Source organism: Prinia subflava, chromosome 10 (assembly GCF_021018805.1).
Source record: "Prinia subflava isolate CZ2003 ecotype Zambia chromosome 10, Cam_Psub_1.2, whole genome shotgun sequence".
Taxonomy (NCBI): Eukaryota; Metazoa; Chordata; class Aves; order Passeriformes; family Cisticolidae; genus Prinia; species Prinia subflava.
In genome coordinates this window covers 27,824,222-27,850,569 of record NC_086256.1, presented here as the reverse complement: position 1 = coordinate 27,850,569, position 26,348 = coordinate 27,824,222, and the positions used below count along the sequence as shown (strand labels likewise).

At 40.4% G+C, this 26,348-nt stretch overlaps 1 protein-coding gene across 6 annotated transcripts in view; it reads right to left on the bottom strand.

The window, feature by feature from the left end:
* CEP350 (centrosomal protein 350) overlaps positions 1-26,348 on the bottom strand; it is a 71,273-nt gene that overhangs the window by 15,278 nt on the left and 29,647 nt on the right. For 3 of the 6 annotated variants that reach the window (XM_063406589.1, XM_063406590.1, XM_063406593.1), the window contains exons 14-33: positions 25,968-26,146; positions 24,885-25,074; positions 23,817-24,037; positions 23,540-23,703; positions 22,797-22,907; positions 22,422-22,553; positions 20,753-20,886; positions 19,941-20,045; positions 19,336-19,502; positions 18,664-18,860; positions 17,947-18,131; positions 16,945-17,032; positions 16,444-16,590; positions 15,506-15,663; positions 7,761-7,960; positions 5,803-6,014; positions 4,472-4,616; positions 1,695-1,855; positions 958-1,097; positions 55-137 (exon numbers count right to left, since the gene is read on the bottom strand). In XM_063406589.1, the coding sequence (XP_063262659.1) occupies positions 55-137; positions 958-1,097; positions 1,695-1,855; positions 4,472-4,616; positions 5,803-6,014; positions 7,761-7,960; positions 15,506-15,663; positions 16,444-16,590; positions 16,945-17,032; positions 17,947-18,131; positions 18,664-18,860; positions 19,336-19,502; positions 19,941-20,045; positions 20,753-20,886; positions 22,422-22,553; positions 22,797-22,907; positions 23,540-23,703; positions 23,817-24,037; positions 24,885-25,074; positions 25,968-26,146 (3,119 nt within the window). The remainder of the gene's footprint in view (positions 1-54; positions 138-957; positions 1,098-1,694; positions 1,856-4,471; positions 4,617-5,802; positions 6,015-7,760; positions 7,961-15,505; positions 15,664-16,443; positions 16,591-16,944; positions 17,033-17,946; positions 18,132-18,663; positions 18,861-19,335; positions 19,503-19,940; positions 20,046-20,752; positions 20,887-22,421; positions 22,554-22,796; positions 22,908-23,539; positions 23,704-23,816; positions 24,038-24,884; positions 25,075-25,967; positions 26,147-26,348) is intronic. The other 3 variants (XM_063406591.1, XM_063406592.1, XM_063406594.1) reach the window with 1 other exon arrangement.

Sequence of the window (26,348 nt, the reverse complement as noted above, 5' to 3'; positions counted from 1 at the left end):
AACAGTCAGTCTTCAAGATCTTAATCTCTAGTATGGATTCTTCCAGTCACATACCTGCATGTTCTGAAATGGATTCCAAAGATGCTTTGGATCTCTCTGACTCAGTTAGTGATTTCCAGTTTTTAGCTGTCTCAGGCCTAAATTGGAAAAATCAAATTGCATGAGTTACAGTTACACCAGAGGGTGATGTTTGGTTGGTTTGTTTTAATAGATAAAAAATGGAAATACAAGCATGTAGAATTGTAACACCACACTAATGTGGGGTTATAATTATAACATAAATAGTTTGCTTTGTCAACATACTGTGACCTTAGAAAATAGGAATGGGCACAGAGGAGAGTCTGGAAAGTCCTGGAGAATAATTTTTTTAGAAGACTAACCAAACTATCTATTTCCAACAAAAGAGAGAAAAAAGTTGGGTTGTTTCTGATTTTTTTTTTTGAATGCACTGAAATTGCACCATCTGCTGGAGAAAATGAAACGCTTAAAAATACAGTAGAAGTGCAGAAGATCAGCTGAATTCTCTACCCTTTAATACCTCAGATCTAAACCAGATTTAAGTTGCAAGGATGAATGGTTTGCCTCACACAGTGCAGAGGACATAATGAGTGACCAAAATGGAAAAAACAAAAAGCCTTCAGGCTGATAATCCATGTGAAGTATCTGGCAGAATTCTTGCACAACAGAAAATTATGATTTAAAAAATTATTGTAAAAAATTTGAAAATAGAGCTTGAAAGGCTGGGCAGGAGAAAAGTGAGGTGCATAAGATTACAGACACGGTAAATCTTATCTGTTTTGGGTCTGGTGACAGCAGCAAATAGGTCAATTGGATACTGCCAATGTCCAGTGCTTTAATGCAGAGCAGTTAGCAGCTTTCCTTGCATCCATGGTTTTGGCTAAAACAGCAATCAGTTCCAGAACAATCTCAAAAAGAAGAAGGAGAAATCCCAGCTACCTATGGAGTGGTGGTGCCTTGATCTTAGGTTTTTCAGTAGCCGCTGAGGATGGAGTTTTAATCTGAGGTTTGGCTGTTGGTGATGCCTCCAAATCTTGGCTCAGCTCTGCTTCAGTCTTCTTGATAAACTCATCATATGACTGCACAAGGAAAACAATTCCAGCTGTTAATACACTAAGCCACAACTACAGTTCAACAATCAAAAGCTATTAAGGGAATAAAGAATACACTCGGTTTCTCTATAAACCAATCTATTTAACTTTCCCAAGATCGACAGCTGCAGATCCTAGTAATTTCAATCCTTTACTTCCAAAACCAAATTACCTGAGCACTAATCTTTAATCCCAGCTAAGATGGTAATGTGTATAAACGTACATAGCTCCCAGAATGCTGCTAGCAACCCAATACAGATAAACATTTTACAAGGGAATGACACTTTTGCCTCAAGGCTTTGGCTCATGATTGGAAATGGTTAAATAGCCAGGTTGGATGGGGCTTTGAGCAAGCTGGTCTAGTGGAAGGTGTCCCTGCTCATGGCAGGGGGGTTGGAATGAAAGGGTTTTCAAGGTCCTTTCCAACCCAAACTGTTCTGTGATTCTATGTAATAGTCAGAGTTCTGTCACAACGATGTGTCTTTCACAGCTGTTGATACAATATTCTGCCAACAACATCCATGCTATAAAGATTTATCCAAGGCAATAATCTGTTATTTTGCCCTTCTTTCTTCTGTTCCTAACCTCCAGCTGTTTGATCAAACTGGCTTCCTGGGCCTTCAGTCTCTCCTTTTGTCTCTTTTTCTGCTCCTTTTTCAGCTGGTAAACCACAGACTTCCTTTTCCGTAGTTCATCCTTCAGGGCCCTGATGCGTCCTTCAATGTCGCTTTGATCAGAGGTGGTTTCTGAAAAAGTTTTGGTTTTGTCTTTACAAACTTGCACCTTACAAAACAATTCTAAGCAAAGCAATAAACAATCATTCAGTAATTACAAAATATAGTCTGAGAAAAATGTAAAAGATTTAATGTCAACATATTATTTAACATAGCAAGACTCTTAAGGTGGGAATTCAGATTCTAAACACTACATGTGTAATATATAAAAAGGTGTTGCATCTTGCTTAATTTAAAAGATAGGCACTGATACAATAACTTGTTATCAAGCTTATTCACATCAACCACACATTTATGCTCTTCCACATTAGCTGCTTGTTATGCTGAATATTGTGGAAATTCATTTTCTGATGTATTTAAAAATACAGCTCAAAGCTGCACACCAAAAATATATCTGAAACACAGGCTCACAATCATAATACTGAGTTTCAAGTTGCAGAGTGCACTTCATTGATGAGAATGTCACTTGGGACTGTGGGCTTCAAACCAAGTGTAAGTTTCTAGCCCATGCAGATTTTGTCACCTAGACTAAATACATCTATGAAATACAGAGCTGACTGGCCAACAGCTGGAAGGGAAATCAGCGTGAACAATGCAGAGATTGTCACTGTCCCCAGCTACTCAGATCTAGTCTCTGTATGGTAACCCAATTCTACCAATAACTCTGCTGATTTTCTTATTTCTGCTGTAACAGTTTCCTTATTTCCTCTTAGTCTCTCAGAGTCTACAGAGACTGCCTCAGTCTCTCATTAGTTATTTTTTTCCACCCACCTGACCATGTCCACTTGCTTCTTGTTTTAAATGTAGAGCAACATAGTGCAAAACAAGATCCTTGTCCCAGATTGGTGCTACCAAAATTAACTATCAAAACCTCTTCAAAGCTTTTGACACAGACTTACTGGAGCTGATGTGCCCCTTCCTTTTCTATAGCTGCAGATCCTAAGAGGAGGGATTTGGCTGGTTTGTTTTTCTAATGCTCAGTATCACTGGTAATGTTTTCTGGATGCTCATAAATGCTGATTACTGTACTTAGTAGTTTAGAAAGTCAGTTACCAATATGCTTTGGTCAGCTAGCAGAACAGCTGACATTTCTCTAATCTATCTCATTTCTGAACATAACAAACCACCATAATGAAGGATTCCATTCTTAACAACAGTCAGTAAATGCAATCAAACTACTGTATTCTTTTTACATTAACAACTGTTGTTAACCATTTAAAGAATTTTAAGAAAAAAACAAAACCCAAACAAAAAGAATGGAATCTCACTTGCTAATCAGGAGCACTTTGTGATGCCACTGTAATTAACAGCTCCTCCCTAGCAGTAAGTGACCACTATGTAATTACAAGCATTTCTTGATCAACTCATAAGGGAAAGATCTGCACATGCTTTCATCTTTGACAATCTTGTCTACGCATGCATCAGACTGACAGGGCAATGACCTCACTGCTATTCAGCAGGCCAGAACATTTGTCTCTTTACAATGGAATGATTTATTGTGAAACCAGCACTATCCTGATTGGCTTCCCGCCTCTTACACCTTTCTTCAGAATTTGAAATCAAAGACTGTCAATATTTTGTTTTACACAGTTTTATTTTCATGATCACTGTTGCCTGCTCTACATTTCCTAATGGCTTCCTTATATGACTGCAGAGTCAGAGCTTTAAAATAACTTTATCAAGGTGCTGAAAGCTTCACTGTGTTGGAAACTGCTCTCCAAACAGAATCCCAACACAGATTACTCAGAGCAAATACGTTGGTGTTTCTCACAGTAAGTTACCAACCATCATAAACAACAGCCAGTACACACAAGAGAACCTGATAATTCTTTTTCCACTGAAGTCTTACCATTAAAAAAAAACACCAAGAAGGAAGAGGCTATCTCATTTGCTAAGCAGTATTTTGTGGTGCTTTGTCAATTGCACTGTGGAAAACAAGATGTTCTAGAGACTAAAAGCATGGAAAGAGTCAAAACAGACTTCCCAGGGGAACAGATGATGGTGACCCTCTGGATGGTGGCTCAGGAAGCCCTGCAATCCACATGACTGAGGGCACAGAGGGAAAGGGCTGCTCTGTACCGCTTCACTTCCAGTAATCCTCCCCTCAGCGGTTACTGGCAGCCAGCTTGGGTACTGGATAAAGGGTATAGTGAGTCCATGCAGGAGATTTTATAGCTCAGAATGCCACCTTAGGCCCTATTTTACTACACACAGACCAAACCCTCCTCCAAAAATAAGCTCCTATGTCCTGAAGCATCCACTGATTCTGCACATGACAGGGCAAGACCAAAGGTCTCTCCCATATTGCCACGTAACAGAGCTGTTCTGTTTCTGGAGCTGGGTACAGAAGGAGGGATTTTTAAATCCTAGGACCACCTTAACTATTGACTCTTCTTCACATGTGCTTGCAGAACCTGTACTGCTTTCTACATGAAGATATAAACCTTCTTACATTAAGATCTTCTTCAGCTGAAGAGATCAAATTACATAATGGGAATATACTCCCACCAAGTAGAGTAAGCCTTGGCAATTTCCAGGAATTTGCCTCCCCACATCTATGTCTGCATTTCGAATTTGTTAAAAGCAAAAGCCTTGAAAAAGCAATACCTAAGTGGATATCACACTTACCTGACTGTGTCATAGATAAGGATTCATCAGACCAGTTGTGAGATGTCTGCTGGGACCTCACAGGTGAACGCAGCTGTCCCCCAGTTCTGTGGCTGCCTTTGCTGGAGTCTTGCTTCGACACAGATACACTGCTTTTGGGAGGAGACTGAGAGAAGAAAAGGATAAAAAATTGCAGTTTGAAAGTAAAAGATCACTGTCATTAGGAGCCAGTTACAAGGAAAGAACAGCATGACAAGAGGACATCTCAAACAGTGGTACCTATATAACAATCTTAAGAAGAATTTAATCTTTGCTAGACAATAAAACAATAATACCAAGAGCAGCAACAGCTGACTGCTTACTTTGAGCCTAGATTTCTGTAAACCTGCTTAGACTACTCTACTACCACATAAGTGAACTGGCATGGCTCTGACTCACAAGTGTTCAATACATTTGTGTCATCTGCACCAATAGGAACTCCTAGTAAATAAACAAATAAAATTAACCACTTCATGGAAAGGGTGCAAGATGACATTCTGAATCAGTGAAACTACAGAGCACTATTTCTCTGAGGCCAGGCAAAAATTCAAAGAACAAATGTTCATCCAAAATGATGCTTAATACTTCAACATTATCCTACAAACCTTTAAGACACCTTGGACGTAACCTCTGGCACACATTAAGCATTTTATTATTATGTCCTCAGCAAATTTGCCATGAAAGTATTCATAGTAAGTCTAGATAAGCAGTTCTTTTACCTCACAGACCCTGCATTTTCTGTCTTATTGAGCATAGGGCAAAGTTATCAGGATGAAAATTCACCAAAATTTTCATCAAACTAGAAATAACAATCGGAATAGAACCATAAGGCAGAACTAAGCAGCAAGCAGACACAACCTGAAACCCAAAGGACTGTGCATTAGGTTACAGGTCTGCTTCTTCATCCCATAGCTACACTTTGGGATACATTACTTGCAAATAAGGCAAAGTGGAAAAACAGAGCATAGCTTCCATGGCCTCGAAGAATTTATAAAATGGCAACAAGCTAGCCTACAGCTAATTCACTTGGCTAAACTGGGTCAGTGTTCCACCACTTAGCACTGCATACCTACGTGACATACGCAAAATGCTTTGCAGGACTACCCGCAAGTTTAAAAATATCTAAACTCTGCGGAAACAATATTTCCTTGAGACTTCAAAGCACACATCTGATCACAAGGATTACTCACAGTAAAGTGAAGTGGTACCACAAACACAGAAAACAGATTTGGTTGCTTTGACAACTGGGATGGCTGTACTTGCCACTTCTCTGATAGTGTGTAAGAGTATATATGGCAGAACAGCTCACTCACCAGTTTGCCAGGCGAGGTAGAGGACTTCAAATCTTCAGAATAAATTATTTCTTCATTAATTGTACTCTGATCTGGGCTCTCTGGCTGCCCATGGCCCATGGGCTCTGATGGGACAGACTCAGCAGCCAGACTGCCGAGATCTTCTGGGATAGAACTTTCACTGTTCCGATGAGAGCAAGAAGGCACTGGAGACTCTTCCTCACTAGCTGTTTCTGAGATTCAATGAGAGAAAAAACAAAGCACATCAGAACTTGCACCATCTTATATGCAGAGGCTGAAGGCATATAAGGCTGAAGGCATAAGGTTGAAGGCATAAGGTTGAAGGCAAACTGTCTATGCTGTCTGCAGATAAAGTAGTAACTGCTAGCAGTACATGTCAAATAAGCATTATTTCACTCACCTGGACACTGATGGTGAAATATTTAGCAAGAACAAGCCTGCTTACCAGAGAAGCACGATTTAAAGCTATGATTTGTGTTCAAGAAACAACTGGACGTGGATCTTAGTGCCCTGGTCTAGTTGACAAGGTGGTATCAGTAAGAGGTCGGACTTTAGGATCTCACAAGGCCTTTTCCAACCCAAATAATTCTGTGCATTTGTGTAAACTGCCCAACGTTCTTAGTGATTGCTGAATAGCTAAAATAAAGAGGTTTTCAGAGTATTCTAACATTTTCCAGACAACACACTCCGCAAAGATTACTAGGGAAACCTGTCCTTCCAGTTGACCATACAGAAGCAAGAGTCACTATTAGTCTGAAGAAGTCATGGAGGAGCATATAATCTCCAGGCCAGATCTTGAATTTAGAATTGATTGCTTCCTTTACAGTAGTTGCAGAAAACATTTTAATGTTATGATTTCATCATGAGTCTCTCAAATGGCAACAAACAAAATAATAATTTGGGTTTTCAATATTCCTGTTTACTAAGTTCCTCAGGAGTCATGGCATTACTGAGGCAGCTATGCAGAACTATTCAGTGTTTGAGTAAGGGCTGGGGAGAAGGACTTTTCCTTCTGAAGCTCCAGTGCTTACTAGTAGATACAATCAGTACAAAGCAAGGCTATTTTCTCACTTACTGATAAGAATTCAGCATTTGTGCTGAATTTTTGTTCATTGAAACTTACTGAACCATACATGTATCATCTTTAAAATGTCTTACAATGTCTAAAAACCACATGTCTGCTTTCAGTAACAAGTGTAATAGGGCATTACTCTGAATTCCCTTTGCACATTCACAGGTTGTACTGCCTACTTTCAGCAAAGCGGGGAAAAAAAGGAAAATAGACATGTTTTTAGAAAAATCCCTGCAATCATTTTCTCTCACTGCAATTCAGTTTCCTGTGCTTCAGCATGATCCACCTAAGACAGAACTGTAAAGCTGTAGCTCCCAACATCTGAGAATTCCATTTTTCCTCACAGTAGCATTTATACTGATTACATCCTAGCATACTTTACCCCAACTACACATTTCAAACAGGTTGCTTAAATAACAGAGGGAAGAAAAAAATTCTGTCAATTTTTTGAAAACAGACAATGGCACAGTGGCCCCTAACAGGAGCCATCCTCACCAAGAGTACTAAAGCTAACAAGCAGAGACACTTTGCTCACTACTGGGGAAAATGGTTTTAACAGAGTAAGTTCAGAAGAGTATCAGCAAAAGATCATGCCATACTGCAGTATTTCTGCTTTGAAAGACAGAAATACAGTTTAAAACCTATATGTAGAAGTGACTAATGGGCTTATGCTGCACTGCTCGCTTGGGAGGATACATAGCCAAGGAGAAATACACATTTAACTGTGGTGTAAAACAGGCAACAGAGTGCAGAAATTGAGATTCTAAGAGTGTCTAGAAAACAACCAAAATATCAGAAAAGGAAACAACTGCAAACCTAAGCAATCCTTGTGTCAAATTATGCTTCACTTTTGTCATATGTGTCACTTCCCCCCAGTTCCCATTACCTTTGGGCTCAGTCCTCTGATCTCCCAGCTCTTTCTTGGCTATCTTGGTTTTGAGCAGCTCCTTGTCCCAGGCAGCCAGAGCCTGCTTTTCCATCCTCCGTATTTCTGCTTCCTCGGCATCCAGGCGGCGTTTCCACTCCAGCAGCTCCTCCGCGTGCTGTCGGCGCTGCATCAGCTTCTGCTCCCGCTTAGTGAGGAACCTGCAGGAGAGACAGCACAATGGAAACCAGCCAGCCACACAAGGAGCTCCCACTGCCACCACTCCCAGGAGTGCAGCTGTTCAGTTTGTTTTCTAGGATAATATCCACAATAACTGCTATCTCCCAGACTTCTGATGTGCTGCTGCAAAAACCCCACAAGTAGACAAGGGTTCTTTCCTCTGCAAGAAGTAATGTCTACATCATACTGTAAACAGGCTGTTTGCATTTAAAAATCTTCAAAATCATTAAAAGTGCTACAAACTGTGCATTAAACTGAACAGAAAAAGTTCACAATTTCAGGACATGAAAAGTACATGTGGTATTAAACTGGAACCTTCTAGAAAGCCGTGACCATTTGAAAAATGAACTTTTCTTTCTTGCTTCCCAATGACAGAAAAATTGCAACCTCAGCTGCCCTACAGTTTTTTCCAAATATGTTATTATAAGAGAAGGTGATTCTATACTAATAGTCCTCCTGGAGCTATAATCCTTCTTCCTTTAAGCATCATCTCTATGGATTGGCACACTTGGAATGTTTAATTGTGAGCTGACAGCATCAAGAGAATAATGATGCTGGACTGTTTCCTCCCAGCTACCAGCATATTTGGCTGCTAGTTTAAGAAGAAATAAAAATGAAAGCTTATGCTGAAACTTTGCAGATATTTTCTTTCTGACAAGGAGCTCTTAAGTGATCCATGAAAGCTCAGAACTGACAGAACTCTCAGAGGATTTTGCAGGTACGAGTAGGTTTGTGCGCACACACTTGTTCTCTTTGCCAGCTCCTGTCTCATTTCTGAGCACTGAAGTAACCACAGCACTTAACCTTTCAGACAGTAACTTGGAAGCAAGTTCAACATCAATTGCACACACTTCCTCTGGCATGCCAAGTCTGGAGAAGAGTGTCTATCATTCCATTCATCTCCCACACTGAGAGCTTTAAGATGCCACAGAATCCCTCTGCAAAAAGTCCACAGTTTGTCAGCTAGAGAGAGTTTGCATTGGTACAGAAGTTGTGGTGCTGTAGAAGGCAGAATTGTGATAGACCTGTGATAGACTTCAAAGACTTGTGTGATTTTGTTTTTGCAAATGTCCTTATAATTTTCAAGCCATCCCAAGCACTTAGCCCTGAAATGTTTAAGCTGCTAAGCAGATAATAATCTCGTCTGTGCTTTTTAATCTCTCGTGTTTCAAAAAACCCTTTTATTTACAGAGACTGGAATGGCCAAGTGCAGGTCTAATGTGCCGGTCTCGCCAGCTAAGGGACATTTTTTGTTTGCTCCCTTAGTGTTTGTTCTGTTCCCTGGAAAAGTGAGCTGGCAGTTGATCAGAAAGGTTGAGATTCAGATAAGTCCTCCTCTAAGACAGATTCAGACAAAGAGAACAGGCTATGACATGAAGAGAAGAGTTTCAGAAGCCACTTAGAGACACTCACAATCTTCTCTCTGATGGTCAAAACAAGAGGAGGTGAAAAACAAGAGAAGCACCTCAGAATCTCTGGAACATCTGCCACCTTCAAGCTGACAGATTCCATGATTTTGTGCACTATTTTATCACTTTCTATAGACAAACATCAAACATCATCAACACTTAGGCAGAACTGACAGGCTGGCATCATTAAGAGAGCAAACTACCAACAGCAATTGCATTACAAACATGACAGGCACAGTCATGATAACGTTGTGTCTTTCACCAGCACAATCAGATCTATCCACTCTTACTCTCACACACACATCAGTACCAATTAATCAGCAGATCATGCATCTGGAACTTGTTTTGGAGGTCATAATTGCAGTGACCTCAATGCAAAAAGCAACATTTTCTTCTTTCTTTCTACTGTTTGATTTCATCAGAAAGTTTTGCAGTATATTGGATCTTGAGAGAGGCAATTCCAGTTGAAATAAAATGCAAGAGAAAGGCTGAAATAAATGGATTCAAATGAGCAGGACTCCTTAAAAGCAGATGTCAAATGAATTAACCCAGAAGACCACAAACAGGAGGGGAATTAATGAAAATAATTACCACACAAGAACTACTTAATAAGAAAGATAAGACAACAAAGTGATGGGAGAGAAAGAGGATTCCAACAAAAAACCCACAAGAAGAGGAGGATCAAAGCAGCAGACCAAAGATGCAGACCCTTCCATAACCCTGGGGTTTTAAAGGCCAGAGCCACAAAATAGCAGATGCATTGCCTTAATATTTACTGCAGTCTAGAGGGTTCCAGTTGCAACACCAAGCGTACACATTTATCCTCAAAAGCAGAAAAAAATTGCAAAAGCACATCTGGCATCTATGCAGCTGGAAATGTGGGGGAGCAATGAGGAAGCAGCAGCACTCAGATTACAGCAGCATGATTTCAAAGTCTGTTTCCCTGGTGCTAACATCACACATGTTATCCATTAATTTCAAATATTAGTATTAACCTGCTGCTCTAAACTGTACTTGTACATTTGAAGGTATATTGATTATAGGCCCAAACAATGAGGTTTCAGCAGCTATTCTGAAGCAGCAACCAGACAGTGAGAGCAAAGTGAACTGTCTGTTGGCCACTGAGAACACAGCAGGAATAAGAGACTAGAATCCTGGAAAGGTTTGGGTTGGAAGGGACATTAAAGATCACCTAGCTTCATCTCTCTACCATAGGCAGGGACTCCTTTTCTAGACCAGGTTGCTCAAAGCCCCATCTGACCTGGCCTTGAACACTTCCAGGGATGAGATAGGTTGTTTCTCTGGGCAACTTGTGCCAGTGCTTCACCACCCTCAGAGCAAAGAACTTCCTCCTTATATTTAATCTAGATCTACCCTCTCAGCCTAAAACCATTAGCCCTTGCCCTACCACTACAGGCCCTGCTAAGTCTCTCTCCATTTTTCTTATAACCTCACTGTATATGCTGAAAAGGCACAGTAAGGTCTCCCTGGAGCCTTCTCTTCTCCAGACTGAACAAGCCCAACTTTCTCAGCCTTTTTTATAGTTCCCTCTCTTTCTTTTTTTGTGGCTTCCCCTGGACCTGTCCCTACAGGTTCACATCTTTCTCACACTGGGGACCCCACAGCTGGACACAGGACTGCAGGTGGGGTCTCACCAGAGTGGAGCAGAGGGGTAGAACCCCCTCCCTCGACCTGCTGTTGTTCCATGCAGTCCAAAATAGAGTTGGTTTTCTGGGCTGCAAGTGCACACTGCAGAGTCAGACCCAATCCTTTGGTCCATCAGCATTTCCAAGCCCTTCTCTGAAGAACTGCTCTCAATGCACTCCCTCCCCAGACTGCACTGATAGCTGGGGTTGTCCTGACCCAGGGCCTTGCACTTGGCCTCGCTGACCCTCACGAGGGTCACACTGAGTCACTCCTCAAGCCTGTCCAGCTCCCTCTGGGGACATCCCTTCCCTCCAGCAAACCAACTGCACTGCTCAGCCTGGTGCTGAGGGTGCAGTGTTCCTCTGTTACTTTAGTTTTGAAGACTTTTCTAAGCCTTCTGTAATGTTCTTCATATTGGAGTCAGAAATTTCACCTTATCACACTTTCTACTATAAACACTGGCCATGTTTTGCTAACTACCTTTCATTGTTTATATATTTCTAAGTGAGACGAGAAAGGCAATTGACAGTTGGCTTGACCAATGTGGATTGAGAGGTGGAATTCCATCCTCCAATCCACGGGCCCCATAAGAAGTGTATAAAACTGAGTTTTGTAAATAAACTCGCCCCTTTTTTTCCTACTTCGCTCACCAGCGTGTCCTCGTGTAGTTCTTTCCGTGTCCACTGTGACAATCCCCCTATCTACGTCATTGATAAAGATCTGGACACAGTGAGCCAGCTGACAAACACATCCACTGCTGAAGAACCTCTGCACTCTCTAGGACTGAACAGAGCATGCTCTATCAAAGAGTCTATCACTGGAGAAATATACAGTTACCTGACCAATTGGTTGTAGATATACAGCTGGAATTTGGGGTGGAGGTTGGGAAAACAGACACTGAGAGAGGCCCAGTGGTGAGACGTAAAGACAGAGAAGAAGTAGTGAACAGGAGAGCAGTGTCTACAAAATAAGGAGGAAGAGTTTAAAACTATGATAGCAATTAAGGCAGAAAGAATGAGAAAAGGATAGCATCTGGCAAAGAACTTTAAAATTAATTGCATTTAACATTGTATAGTTAATACCCAACATCTGCAGTACGAAAACTATACACTGTTATGCAGAAGGTTATAGAACATACACTTATAACACTTCATTTGCTGTTAATGAAAGACAAGCTACTTTCACACTGCTGTATTTTTCTTTAAATTTTGGAGAATTTTATTACTTTGCTGCAGATTTCCACAGGCACCAGTTAACATATCTCAGCCTGACATTTCTCATGCTATTCTCTCAGAAGAGTATATTATTGGTATTAAAGAGCATGCTGGTTTTGCAGTATCAACAATTTGCTGGTCTGAAACTTTAAACACACTTTCTTCGCCTGGCGAAACCTCAGCAAAATTATTTCTACAGTAAGGTAAGCACCAGTGATAGAGCAAAGAAAAAAAGAGATTAAATAATTTACTTTTAAAACACTAACAGTTCCAGGAAAAGTCCAAGATATGCCTGCCATTCACATTCTAGCTGCTAATTGGGATTTTTTTGCAACAAAGTACAGACTTGATCTCAGAATACTCATATATTTCCTTTGAAGTACTAACTGCAGAAAGATAATATTGTTTGTTTTTTTAAGAAATATACATAACGTACAGCTGTGCTTAAAATGGTATTTCTTAAAACTATTACCATTTTAAGCTAATTCCTAATGAATTATCAAATTTATAGAAAAATACCATGCTCCATTTAGCTCTATCAACTACAATGCAAGCTAAGAAGCAGACTAAGGAAAAGCAAATGAAAATAAGCATTTAATCCGTTATTGCACAGATTATCATTAATGCTGCATATGCAAGGAAAGCCAGGGGAAAGTGGTTAATTCTCTTTGACAGAGCATGCTCCTGTTCACATGCAGGCTACACAGACTCGTCAGTGAAAATGAAAAAAGAGCCATTCTTTCATTCCCCTTTAGGCAGAAGACAAATATTAAAGCTGCCTCCCAAGTAAGGAAGCCAAAGGATATCCACTGTGCTGTGGTGCACAGCAAATCCAGCATAGCAGGCTTTCCCAATTCCTTCCTCTAGTTCCTTTGTATTTATCATTCAGCTTCTGCCCTTGAATCTTATTTCTACCCTGATCCCCTCAAATGGCAGCTTGCTATCATTACACCCCACACCAAACATCTAAAATGTTATTTTTATGTGTTTTATGAATCAGGACATTAAAAAAATGATACCAAGTCAGCAGTGGCTTTCAATCAAGAAGCACTGCTATCACTACCAAAACACCTGCCAAACGTGTGCAAAAAGTGCACAAGAGGAAAATCAAGTTTTAGAAACTCATTTATGCTTATACAAAATACTTCCTCCTCTGAACATATACAACAATCCAAGACTTTTAAAACCATAAAACCAAAACCACATGACCACACAGATTACAGACAATTTCCACTGCCTAAAAGTAATTGTTCCATCTCAAATCTTGGTTTGAAAAGTATTCTTCAGGTGAGAAGTTTTTCCAGTTACATAAAATAATAATCAAATTATGACTAAAATAGCTTTAAAGGTAGAACATACTTTAAATCTGCTACTATCCCTTGTAATATAGAAGTCTTTATGCAATTCTAAGTGTTGCTTAGAAATTAAGACATTTTGGAAAAGTAATATTTCAAGAATAATATTCACAAAGCCAGCAGCTGATAAAAAGTGGCAAAGGAAGTCTTGAATATACAAGTGTATTTGTCATCTCTTTTAGTGTGAATACTGTATCTCAAAATTCATAAGCTGCAGAATTTTTTTATCACCATTTGAAATTTGTTGAATCTGTTTGTGGGGAAAAAAATAAGATAAAGACCCTCTTTTAACAAAAAAATAAGATTAGAAGAAAAAAATTATTTTCTTGAAACCCTAGAAGTCAGTATGGCCTACAATACACAAGCTTTTCAAGTCCCCATCCTGAGTCATTTACCATTCTCAAAAGATACTTCAAGAATTTGCCACTATGATGATGGGGCGGTTTTCATACAACCTGGAATCCCAGGAGTTTAGTTTTGAAAATATGACACCTCAGAAACTTTTTAAATTATCAGTGATTTTGGCTGTTCTGTTTACCAGATCCCAGCAGCATCAAAAACCAGCAATCAGCTCAGGCTAGACGCAAAGGCCATGAAACTACAACATGTTTTGAGTTTTTCCTACTTACACCAAAGCCTCCCTTACTGCTGCTGGGTTTTATTTTCATCATACTCAAACACATGCATGGGTGGGAAATGTGCTTCTCAAATGATTGCAAGCAAACAGGCTGCTAAGGAGTCAAGGACAGCTGGCCTTTACATGGCACTGCTTGCTTTGTGATCTTTTATCCAGCTGTGTTTGGAGTCTCAAGGGAAAACACATTCCAAAGTTCATCCACACTAAAGTGCAGTGACTATCTTGGTTCTAAGCTCAAAAGAATTGTTTAATTTCTTGTGGCAACTGGCAGAAGCCAGACACTCAATGAATTAGTCTCAAATAAAAATTTAGGGCTTCAAACTAATGAGCACAAGCAGGTAAAGTGTTGGGATGTTTCATGCACACAAAGTAATTTCTACACCAAAAGGATGCAGAAACAATTTTTTATCTAAAACTTCACAGGTCAAATCAGGAGATTCATTTTAGGTTTTCAGACCCAGGAACTGCACACAGATGTTGTTATTTCCTCTGGAGCTTAACAAACATTTTCAACATTCTTCCAACCTGTAAACCACATATATTCTCACGTACATATCACCTCCATTAATAAAGAAAATATTTCAAGAATTCATCCTGATTTTAATACAATCAAAAGTAATATTCAGCAGCTGGATAATTAGATAGAAATCACATACCTGACAATCTCAGTGTCTTTCTGTGAGCCAGATCTGAAACTCAGTTACTGGTTTTTGCATAAGACAATTGCTGTTACAAGTTACATTTCAACTCAAAATTAAAATTGGCACTGTAATTCCAGAGTCTCACTCCCTATACTTTTTTATTTTAAGGTAAAAGGAGAGATACAAAACACAGGCACCATTTTGACCATTTGACTTCAGGTTTCTCATTGCAGGAGAAACTCTGACAAGAAGTGCTGTGAAGCCAGAACCTGTCCATATTCCTTGTACCTACAAACATTAACATCTCTTAAGCTGACGTGCCTTTACCAACTCTATCAAGTACAAAGAATATTAAACCAAATCTTCTACAATAAAGCATTGACCACATGGTCTGCTGTAATGTTTGAATCTTAGTATCATGCAAGAACCGTAGCCTTTAAATTATTATATTCAAAGATTAATATAGTTTTCTTCATGCTTCCCATCAGCTGTTTTTCAGGCAATTCAGATCAAAATGTGATATCAACAATATTTCTGATGGCCATTTTTAGTGCAGATGTGGGCCAAACCAACTTGTTCCATTAAAATAGCAAACTTGTAAAAGAAAAAAAAAATATAGTTACTTTTCATCCATTCTGCTGCGCATTTTTTTAAGTTTCTGCATAATGCTGCTGGTCTCACTGCTAGAGATGGAGATTGGGGAAGGGCTGCGTGTTTCTGCATCAGTTGGAAGTGGGCTGGAACCATTGCTCTGCTTGATGTCATCCTCACTGGGAAGCTCCTGCAATCAAAGGGTTAAAAGAAACAAGATGCATTAAAAGAATATTCCAAAATCCCTTAAAAATTGTGTTAATTTTGCTTGTAATCTCTGGATTACATGAAATACTAAATCTGTCCACTTGCACATTTAACTTCACAACCTCATTTTTATTTGACACAAAGCTTTTAGCACACCAGTTCTCTCCATAATTTAAGTTTTCCCCTAACTGTATCCAGAACCAAAAAAAACAACCCCCCAAAAATCCACCAAAACAACAAACCACCAGAATTCAGTTACCCAAACAGGAAACCAATCCATTCTGTAATGCTACTATTAGACTTGTGTCTTCTGCAAATTTTGTAAGGAGGCAGTCAGTTACCAAAACCTCATTTTGCTATGTAGATGCAAGAAACTTAGTATTAATTACACTAACACACACAGCAGGAAGTTTTAGGGTTAGTGCTTATATTTAATTCTTTGGGCCTGACAAATAATCAAACAAAAATCAAAGCCTGAGAGACCTAAGCATCAAAAAACATTCCCCAAGTCATTAGTTCAGCTTGAGAATGAACAAACACTGCCTACTGTGCCTTTAAAACATTTTCTAACTTCTCCAAAGGCATTTCCTTAAGTGATGCTCTAAAGAAATTAAACATAATCTGCTGAGATAAAGTGGTGAGACCATCTCAGGCAGACAAAACTTCCAAGTGATAGGTCCAATCTAGTAGCTTTCCATTCCTATAAACACTGAAGCTGCATGGCTGAAGAGGAAAGGCTCCAGCTTCTGTGCTGAACACTCACCAGTTTGTTTTCTCCTGCAGACTTCAGCTTTTCCTGCAGTTTCATGGTGGTCTGACGGATTCGCTCGATTTCTGCCTGCTGTTTGAGGATGAGCTGCCTCTCCTTCCGAGCAGCCTTGTTCGCCTCCTGGAGACGTTTAATTTCTGCCTTTTAGGTATAAAAGATTCAGCATGAGAACACTGACAGACCTCCCTCAAGAACACACACAAAGCTGCTGCAGTGACCTTGCTATGGCTTTCACATGACTGCAATTACATGAGGAAGGAACTAGGCTGAATTTCAGTAACAAAGAACTGAAGATCAATTAATACTTGATCCCTTAATCATGAGATTACAGATAGAGAAGGACCCTTGACAACAACGTGCTGAATATGACTGAAATGCAAATAAAATCTACAGGTAAGAAATCCTTCTGGTTCTCCATTCCTATATTTACATGTCTGAAACATTTAGTGGGTACACATGGCTTTCAACAGGACTTTCCTAGAAGGCGTCCCTTACCTTTTCCTGCTGTAATCTCAGCAGCAGACCTCGCTGCCTCTTTCGAATAGGAGGCATCTTATCATCCTCTCCCTTGTCTCGCAAATGCCTGTACATAGATTGAAAGGAAGAAGTATAAATAAAGTTATAAGATTACTTTATAATAATAAATAATAATAAAGTAATGTGAAAAAAGTGCACAACAGGCCTTTTACTCTTTGAAGTGAAAAAAACCAAGTTTACTTTCCCTGTTCTTCAGAAGGGCATGCTTAATCCTTGGCATGCTCTGTGGTGGAATATTTTGCACAGTTTGGTCAGACAGACAAAGTAAAAAGGCAGGTAATAGGAGATCACACAAGAATGGGCAGAAGCTCTGCCAAGGTAGCACACTCACCACTTGAGAAACACAAAAGGAAGGACACTTGGCTCACTACTTAATACTCCTTTGTCAAATCCACAATAACAAGAAATTGTAAGAAAATGTTTGCTGAGCAATGGTACTCTCATGCAGAGAAAAGGATTGATTAAATCTGGCCACTGCTGTTTACTGGTATCAGTGGGTACTTCAAGCAGACTTCAGGCCAAAGCATATCTTAGACTGGAAACAAATCACTAAGTACAGCATGTACCCAGAGTCACAAAATATGGCCTGAGTCAACTCTAATGACCTCAGAAACACATCAAACAAAGAAAGGTTAAAGAGTTTGACAGTTCTGTATCTTCCTGAATTAAGATCTAGAGAGGAATGGTTGGCATTCTTCTCTAACTGACAACAAACACCTGCTCTTCCACTGTTCCAGTGACACTCTTAATCAAACCACATTCAGTGTAAATATATCAAAGCACATTTATAAACTAGGTCCTGTTCTTTCCACATCCCAGTAACAACTGTACAGAATACTGATGTCAGAAGATTAGTTCAACCATTAATACTTAATAAGGGAGTGGTAAGGTTGAAACAAAACATTGAAGAGTAGAAGGAAATGGCCAGTCAGTAGTTATATATATTGAGAGCTGCCTTACTTTTTCTGGTGCTCCAGCCAAGCCAGTTCAGCCTTGGTCTTCTCTTTGAGAGCCTTCTCCCGGAGCCGCAGCAGCGAGGACTGATGAGCTGCTCGCATTTCCTCCTCCTTCATGTACTGTCTCACCATCTCCATGGTGAACTTAGAGAAACTGTCCTGCCCCCCTGAGAACGGCATGCTTAGCTCCTAGAAGGAAAGACAAAGTTGGCACAAAAACAAAGACATGCCATGGCTTTTTTTCAATTACCAAGTGCATGTCTCTGTGTGTATATAGACAGATACACAAAAATAGATGCAGGAAGGGAAGCTGGGTTTCCTCTGAGCTTTGTGCAGACCAGATTTTTGCCCTGGGCTGTGTGACAGTTTTGGGAGGTCCCCACTTTGGCCAGAGAGATGAGGCATCCTCTTGTATTTCCTAGCTGTGTGTTAGCATAGCTGGAGGACTTAATCCACTGGGCTTTTAAAACCCACCTCAAAAAGTCACTCCTCCTAAGCGACAAGGTAGAATGGGCTGTTCCATAACTCATCACACTTGTAGAGCAGTGACATACAGCATGATTCACACATCTCTCTGTTTTGAGATGCCCAGAGAACCACAGGGAGGAAAAGAACCCTCAACCCTGCAAACACAGCTAAGAAGAGCTCACTTGAAGCGTATCAGCTTAACCATGTCAGCTCAGTTACAGTAATTTAACTTAAATACAGTTGCCTCATCTACCTTGACCGATGACAGAGCTGTTTTGTCTGGGGACACTTCCTCATCAGAATCGTCACGGCTGCCCCGCTTCTTCTCCAGATTGTTCCTGCGATGACTCTCAGAGGGCAGCAAAGAGCGAAAAGATTTCTCTTCAATCTCATCCTCTGTCATGGACTCATCAAATTTCAGGGAACACTCTGTCGCAACGGAAGCGGAATCTGAGGGAGAAATCAGGGAAGCAGGTTTCCACTCAGTTTTGTACCACGAATGCAGTTTTAGTTCAGTCTGTCTCATCTCACTAATGTTTGGGGGGTCAGGAAGATAACTAATGCAGAAAAATGGGTGTTTAGGGAAGAGTGATTTTGAGTTAGAGGACATCTGGTATCCACCTTCGAGCGACCTAACAGATTTGTGGTACACAGGTATAAACATGTCTGGAGTTGCTGAAACATTTCGTGCTGTGCCTGCAGGTTCAGCACATGAGCATCTGGCTAAGCTAACAGAGAGTCTCAAAGGTTTCCATCTTCACCTCATTCTCTGTTTACCTCTTAGGGGACTACAATTCACCTGGGGTTCAGCTTTCTTCACACACTTTCCCCCATTTATTTCAGAAATTCATTCTAAAACAGTGCCACCGTCCCTCTCTCCCCCTCCCCACCTTCAGACCCATCACACACCAGCAGTACAGCCAACCTTTCTCATCTGGCAGGGACAGAACACTGTCACTGGGCAGGGAATCATCTGCAGCAGTCTGAGCCTGCTCCTCAATACTGCTGGCTGTCTTCTCACGACGGGAAAGCTTCTTCTCATTCTCCTTAGAAGATGGAACTGAAGGGCTCTCCTGGCAGCTGCTGGCACTACTGCATTATCCAGAGATTATTTTTTAAATTACTTTGCACATTTCAAAATACTTATATTACATTGCTACTGTACATGCCATGATTAACATCACAACAATAAACAACATGCAGAGGGTTTGGTTTTGGTTTTAAAACGCAGTCTGGCTACTTTAAATCTCCAAGTTTCATCAAACTACTGATTGCTGGTTTTATTCTAGCTTAAAATCCATGTGGTCTGAAGGTATGCACATCCTTTACCTGGCAGTGAGTAGTGATGATAAACAAATGCAAATAAATCTTCTTTCGGATTTTAAAAGAATGAGTAAGCTAGAAATTCTGTTTTAGAAGAGAACTACAGAGGACAACATTTTTCCAGTTCAGGATCAGAAAAGGGCTGTGAGAAACTTCATGGGACCTAACTAGATCAGGTAAGCAAACAGGACACAAAAAGCTTCTTACCTCTGATCATGAACCTTTGATCTTGAGGACTCAGAGTAACTACCAAACACTGGTGAGTCTCCTGTCTCCTCTTTACCTTGTGATATGGCACCAGACTCACATTTCCTGGAAATGAGAAGCATTTGGGGTAAATCTGCATTGTCTTAAACATAATCTCTGTCACCATGAGATTTTCCTAGTTTGCTGAGCGCTCATATTAAAGTAGAAGTTCTCACCTGCACCTTCTCACACTCGTTAATGCAAACAGGAGATTGTGTTTGTAAACACTGATATTGTTTTCACATTCCCCTCCAAGGAGAGGAGAGGTGTGACAGTCCCTTTGACCAATGTGGTTGAGAGGTGGGAATACCACCCTCCAATCCATGGTCACCTTTCTAAAAGTATATAATAGGAAGTAATAAACAAAGGGCAGAGATTCTTCTCTGCTGCTTGCTGCTCTCCCAAATTCCTGACTCTGCACGTTACTTGAGCGAGGTTAACAGCGACAGAAGTAATACAGTTTTCACAAGCTTTCATCAGTTTACTCAAAGTAGTAACAGTTAAAATTTCTGCTAAAAGATCTCTTAAAGCTTAAATTAGGTTAAATCATCCCATGAAACATTTAGATCATCTTTTTCTACTCTTTTATGTAGAGTTTCACAGAACAAGTTAATGTCACCTTTGGTGCATGCTATTAAGGGCACAAAGACGGGATCCAAGTTAATCTTAAATGCTCACTTATTATAACATTTTCAAATTTTCTGCTAGAATAGGTGAAGCAAAACCTAAGCAATCTTACTTCCCCCTCCCATGAGTGAAACATTGAGCCAAACCTGTTTGTGTCAGCTCGGGCCCTCAGCTGCTTCATGAACTCTGCATGGTGCTGCCGCTGGTGGTCGAACACGGTGGGGACCGGAGCTGGGGCACTGACAGCGTCCGAGATCTGGGCCCGTGCTAGCTCTGCCACCTGAGCACAGAAAAGCATGGCAATACAGTGAGCTTATCAGCACCAAAATGCTTCTGGAAGAGAAAATAATCCTTCTGGCAGACAATTTAGTGATCATTAACAACTGTGTGAGACATGGGGTTACAATGGTTTGTAACAACACGTCACTTCTGCTGGCAAAGGTGCACACTGCTATATTCCTCCGTACTCCATTCCTTTACATGTAATAAATTACAGTGTACATCCAAAAATATTCCCAGCACATTGGTGCCAGCTGTTCCCACTGCTGCATTCCAGTTAAAACAAATGGCTGCTCAACTGAGTACCTGGAGTTCCTTGTGAAAGGAGATGGAAAAGCTCCTCTGCTGGCCCAGCATCAGTGACCAGGCCATCCCCATCAGCCTCTCCACCAGCACCTCTTATGCTCAGACTTCCAACTTCAATCAAGACTTGAAGAGATGAAAACCCTACACCAAATAAAAGCTGTCTTCTCTGTTTCTTCTCCATTGTTTCTTAGCTGGTTTCTACGCACTTCAGCTCTAAAAACTACAAATGTTTCCTTGTTTTTATCCAAGATTTCACTATCTACTCTCAAAGATCAATACACTGCATCTATTTGAGGTACCTGAGCTTTTCTGCTCCTTTAACCCATTCTTTGAGTCTACTCAAAAATTATTTGAACTTCACATATTTGGCAGAGCCCAAAACAAGTACATCAGTGTTATTCTACAATTCCATTACTCATCATAAAACCAGCCTTGGTGAGCACCAACATGTGCACAACCTGTGAAGAAACAGTTCTGCTCACACTCATCAACTTTATGCACTCCATCCCATAATACTAACCCACAATCATCAGCCTTTTGCACTCCATCCCATAATACTGACCCACAGTCACTGCAATTTCTAAACTGTTAAGGAGTAAGAGCATTACTTGGTTACTTTGTTCCTTATCCATGTTTGAAGCAGCTGCTACATACTGGGAACAAGAAGTATAAAAAACTGATAAACTGATATAAAAACCTGAAAACTAATAAATATTCTGTATAGCTCAAGAAGAATAAAGAGAGATTCAAAATGGGGAAACTTCAAACTCCGTACCAAGTCAAGAGTTTTGCTGAAGATTCTGCCTTCTCCTTTTTTTAAAATTTTATTTGTTGTTCTTCTACATTCAGCAGTCAGCAAAACTGCAATTCTCTGCTCTTCTAATTTAATTTGCATATGAAACAGATATAGGATCAATCCCTGATGGAGAGCAACTCTTACAAACTGAGGATGCTGTGTTCACTCTCATCAATCTATCCTGGAAGAACAAACTTCTCACCAGTTCATTAACTGGAAGATCATAAGAATACAGAACAGGCATTTAAGGCTGCTGATAGACTTCTAAGTAATGATGCCAGAGTAGCTCCCTTGAAGTTCTATCATTTGTCATGTTATGAAAATGAAGAAGTTGTACCAAGAATGACACCAAACAGAAAATAACTTAAAAGGCAAAGAAGTATTCACAGTAACACCACAGTTAGAATAGCTTTTCTCTCTCCCTAGGGCCTCACCTCACGGAGCTGGTGAGTTGCATCTGCAGGGAGCAGTGCAGGCTCTGCCTGTTTGGCTGCAGCCTTGCATGGGGGCTCCAGTCCAGCCTCCTGCCGTGACTGCACCAGCTGCTGCAGGGACTCTGCATGGACCTATGCAGAAAACACACGCAGTTCAGCTCATCAAAATGCTCTGGCTATAGTAACTACAGATTTATTTCTCAAAATCTGCCAGAAAAAGTTTCAAATAGGCCCTTGAGAGCTCCTTTTAGCTATATTAAACCCTTTTGGCACTTTCATACGTTCACAGCTTCAAGTTAAGAATACCTGTAGGCATGGATTTACTTACAACATTTTGCCTTTTACACGCTCCATATTTTTGAAGGGCAGCCTTACCTGAGCTGCCTTCTGCCTTGCCTCTTCCAGTTGTCTCTGACTTTCTAAAGCTTCTTGTTCAGCCTTGATTTTCCAAAGAGCCAAGTCCCGCTCATGGCGCTGCTGTTGTGCCTACAGATCAGGAAAACAAGTTTTAACATGCAAGTTAGATATAAAGATGTGACTCGCCTCAGCCACTGGTTGCAAGTACCTCTTAAAGATCTGGATCTACTCTGCTGGAGGTATCTCTTCTGCTGAAACAGATTTTTTAACCCACTGACCCTCTTCCTTTTTCAAGCAATGCACATTCCCCATACTCTTCCACCACAGTGCAGAAAGGAGTTTAGGAGATCAATTAAGTGAACAAACTAGAATAAACAATCTTGTTAACATAAGGAAACTTAAACCAAAAATATTGTTTTTGTGGACTAAAACAAATCATTCAGCCCAAACAACTACACTGGAACTAAATATCAATCCCAATAAACAATCATGCTTTTATCTGAGGAACACAACCAAAACAGTGATTCCAGCTAATGGTATATTAATGACACATAGTCCAGAGCAGCTACTTCCTTGGTGTCAACTTAAAAAATAGAAAGATAACAGACATTAATCCTAAAAGATGACCATTATCAGAGATGCCCCATCATGCCCATTACGATTTGTCTGCACTGCTAACAAAAGCTTAACTAATTTTCTTGCAAACAAACAATAAAAGACAGAAAAAGAAAAGCTAAGACAAAGAAGCATTTTCCCATTACCTTGAGAATCTGAGCCAAAGAAACACTCTCCTGCTGGGCAAGGGAAATGCCTCGTACCCTCTCGAGGTCCGAGAGCTGCCGCACAGACTCCTCGATGGCGCTCAGGTAGTTCAGCTCTGCCGACAAGCGGTGCTGCAGCCCCGCGGGGGAGAAGCGCATGCACCCTGCAGGACAACACACACTGCTCACCCTCACACACCTCCGTGGCCCACAGCAAAAACTCAAGGGAAAACGCAGTGGCTGCTCTGGCCCCAGCATGGTTTTCACCAATGCTCACCGTTTGCTGAGGCTGCTCCTGCTGCAGACCTGCTGGTTCCCAGGCCCACGTCAGGGAAGGCCACGTTTGGCTTCAGCCCTGGGGCTGTACCTCCAGAAAAGCCAGCAGGTGACTTGACTCTTTCTGCTGTATTGGCTCCAGAATCCAACTGCAGCACTTTTTGGGAGCCAGGAGATGGGGAAGAAGTTGGTGTCTTCTGGGGTCTTCCCTTGTCTGAGAAACTGATAGTGAAACAAAAACCAAAAGGATAATTCAATAATTCTCCTAGTCCAGCCATTTGATTAAATAAAGGAATAACCTTGTTCTTCCATTCCTACACACAAACAGATCCATGTAAAGAGCACAGTCTGTTCAGTTTGCACAGGCTCAGTCTGTCTTCTGAAAATGGCCTCATGAGATGGGTTTTGTCCCTAAATTCCAGTTCAGAGTTAAGTTTCTAGAGCATCCTATTTTTCCCCAAGTTTTAAGCCTAGTTAGCACATACACACAGACAAACATAATTTTTTAAAAAAAAAAATAAGACAGTATCTTCATGTTCGTGACCAGACAAGCAGTTTCAGTGCCTCCTGTTAGCAGCCTGGCATGAGAAAGTCAGGATGCAATCAATCATCTGCATGTGCAGTTTAAAAAGTGAACAGCTTTTTACTGTCTGCACATGGATGCAGCTGACTGTGACATGCCACTGCCCTGATTCTTGACCTCTCTCCTAAAATGCAATGGAGACAAAACTCGACTTGAACAATTTGTAAGATACTATGGTAACACTTTTTGAGAAAAGACATTTCTTTTTTAAACAGAGAAAGTGATACAGATGCCTCTTAAATTTACTATTTCAATTGTTTTAGGCTGAAGAGGATAACAGTGGCTGTTTAAATCCTCTGCTTAAGGTACTGAACATGAGGACACCAGGTTTTATATTTAAAATACAAGGAAAAAATCTTTTCTGCATGCACATCCTACTAACATTTGACCATTTCTGTTATTCCCCTTTTGCATATCCAAAGACACAGCCAGTAACACTACCAAGCATCATTATATTTGCATAAAGTCTTACAACATTCCTGTTACCTCATCAGGGAGTGTCCAGACAAGTTTCCCAGTGTGTTGTCTGTATCTGGGTTCTGCTCATGCTCTTTATTAGAAATTCTGCTACTTGGCAAGGATTTCTTAGCCTGTTGGGATCCCCTCTCTAATTCAGACAGTATTTTATCTTCTTCCACAGAAAAGTGGTGAGAACTTCCATTGAAGGACTCCAACCCTAAGAAGCAACAACAGTGTCAAAAGTTTGTTTGGTTCTACATGTGAATACCTTACATCACGAGCCCCAAAACAATGAATTGAGATGTTTTTCCCTAATTAAAGAACCTTTTGATTTAGAAGTCTGTAGATTCAACAAGCAAGAAATGTAGAACTGGCAATGAAGTTCTCCTCTGTATATTGTATTCCCTGCCAAAACTGTCACTCAGCTTTCATTTCACCACTCTATCAGTTTAAATATGGAAAATACATATTTGATTCTTTACTACTAATACTCAGAATACAGCCTAGCTTTTGGGGGAAAGGTAAAGAATTTTGAAAAAACAGAAGAGATAAGTTAGAATGCCTAATCCTATTTTTATCATGTTTCTATTGGCTTAAAACCTAGCACTTTTTAATCCATTACTTATGTAATATGATTGCACGAAGCCTCAGGTTTCTTCATGCTTTTGTAATGCACACATTACCGCAGAAACCAATGTATTTATTAATTTGTGCACTGATGAAAGGGAACTGTGATCCAAAGACAAAGCATTCAGGCAAATTTGTTGTCACCTTCACAAACACAGGCATAACTCAGAAGCCTATTGGCATTTTCTCAGAATCTAAGGATAGTTCCCACATAATATTAAAATTAACTAATTTATTAGGAGGCTGGTTTAGGAAAGGAAACTTTCTAATACTGTTAATAACCTCTGACTTACTTAACTTTACTGTATTTTAAGGTCAGAGAATAACCAGAGTCAGAAAGACACTACGAAGGAATCACTAGAGGAATAAATCAATCATTCTATCGGTATTAGATTACAGTTTCCAGATATGCAGGAATGCAATTTTCCTAACAAGAAAAGCCTTCATAAGAAAGGACACTCTACAGCCAAGTACTGCACTCACGTTCCTTTTTCCCTCTCTTCTTAGAGGAAGCAGAAGAGCGGGAGGACGCTGCAGACCGCGGTCCAGACGAGTGCGGAGAACCGAACTCCACAGATCGAGGCTCAAGGGGAGACTTCCTACTGGGAATTTCCTCAGGAATGCTTGAATTACTGCTGCCAGCAACACTAGAAAGGAGCACACTGATGGTGATTAAGGACTTCCAGCTCCCATGTTACACTGTGCACAACAAAACTACCACACTTTGAACTAGAGACAGATGACTAACCTGCACTAATCAGCCCATTTATAAAAGCATTGGTTTTGAGATTAAAAGCTGTAACAGCTAAGACTTTGGGAAGTTTGATGTGATATTGAACATATTGAAACATGCTTCCAATAATA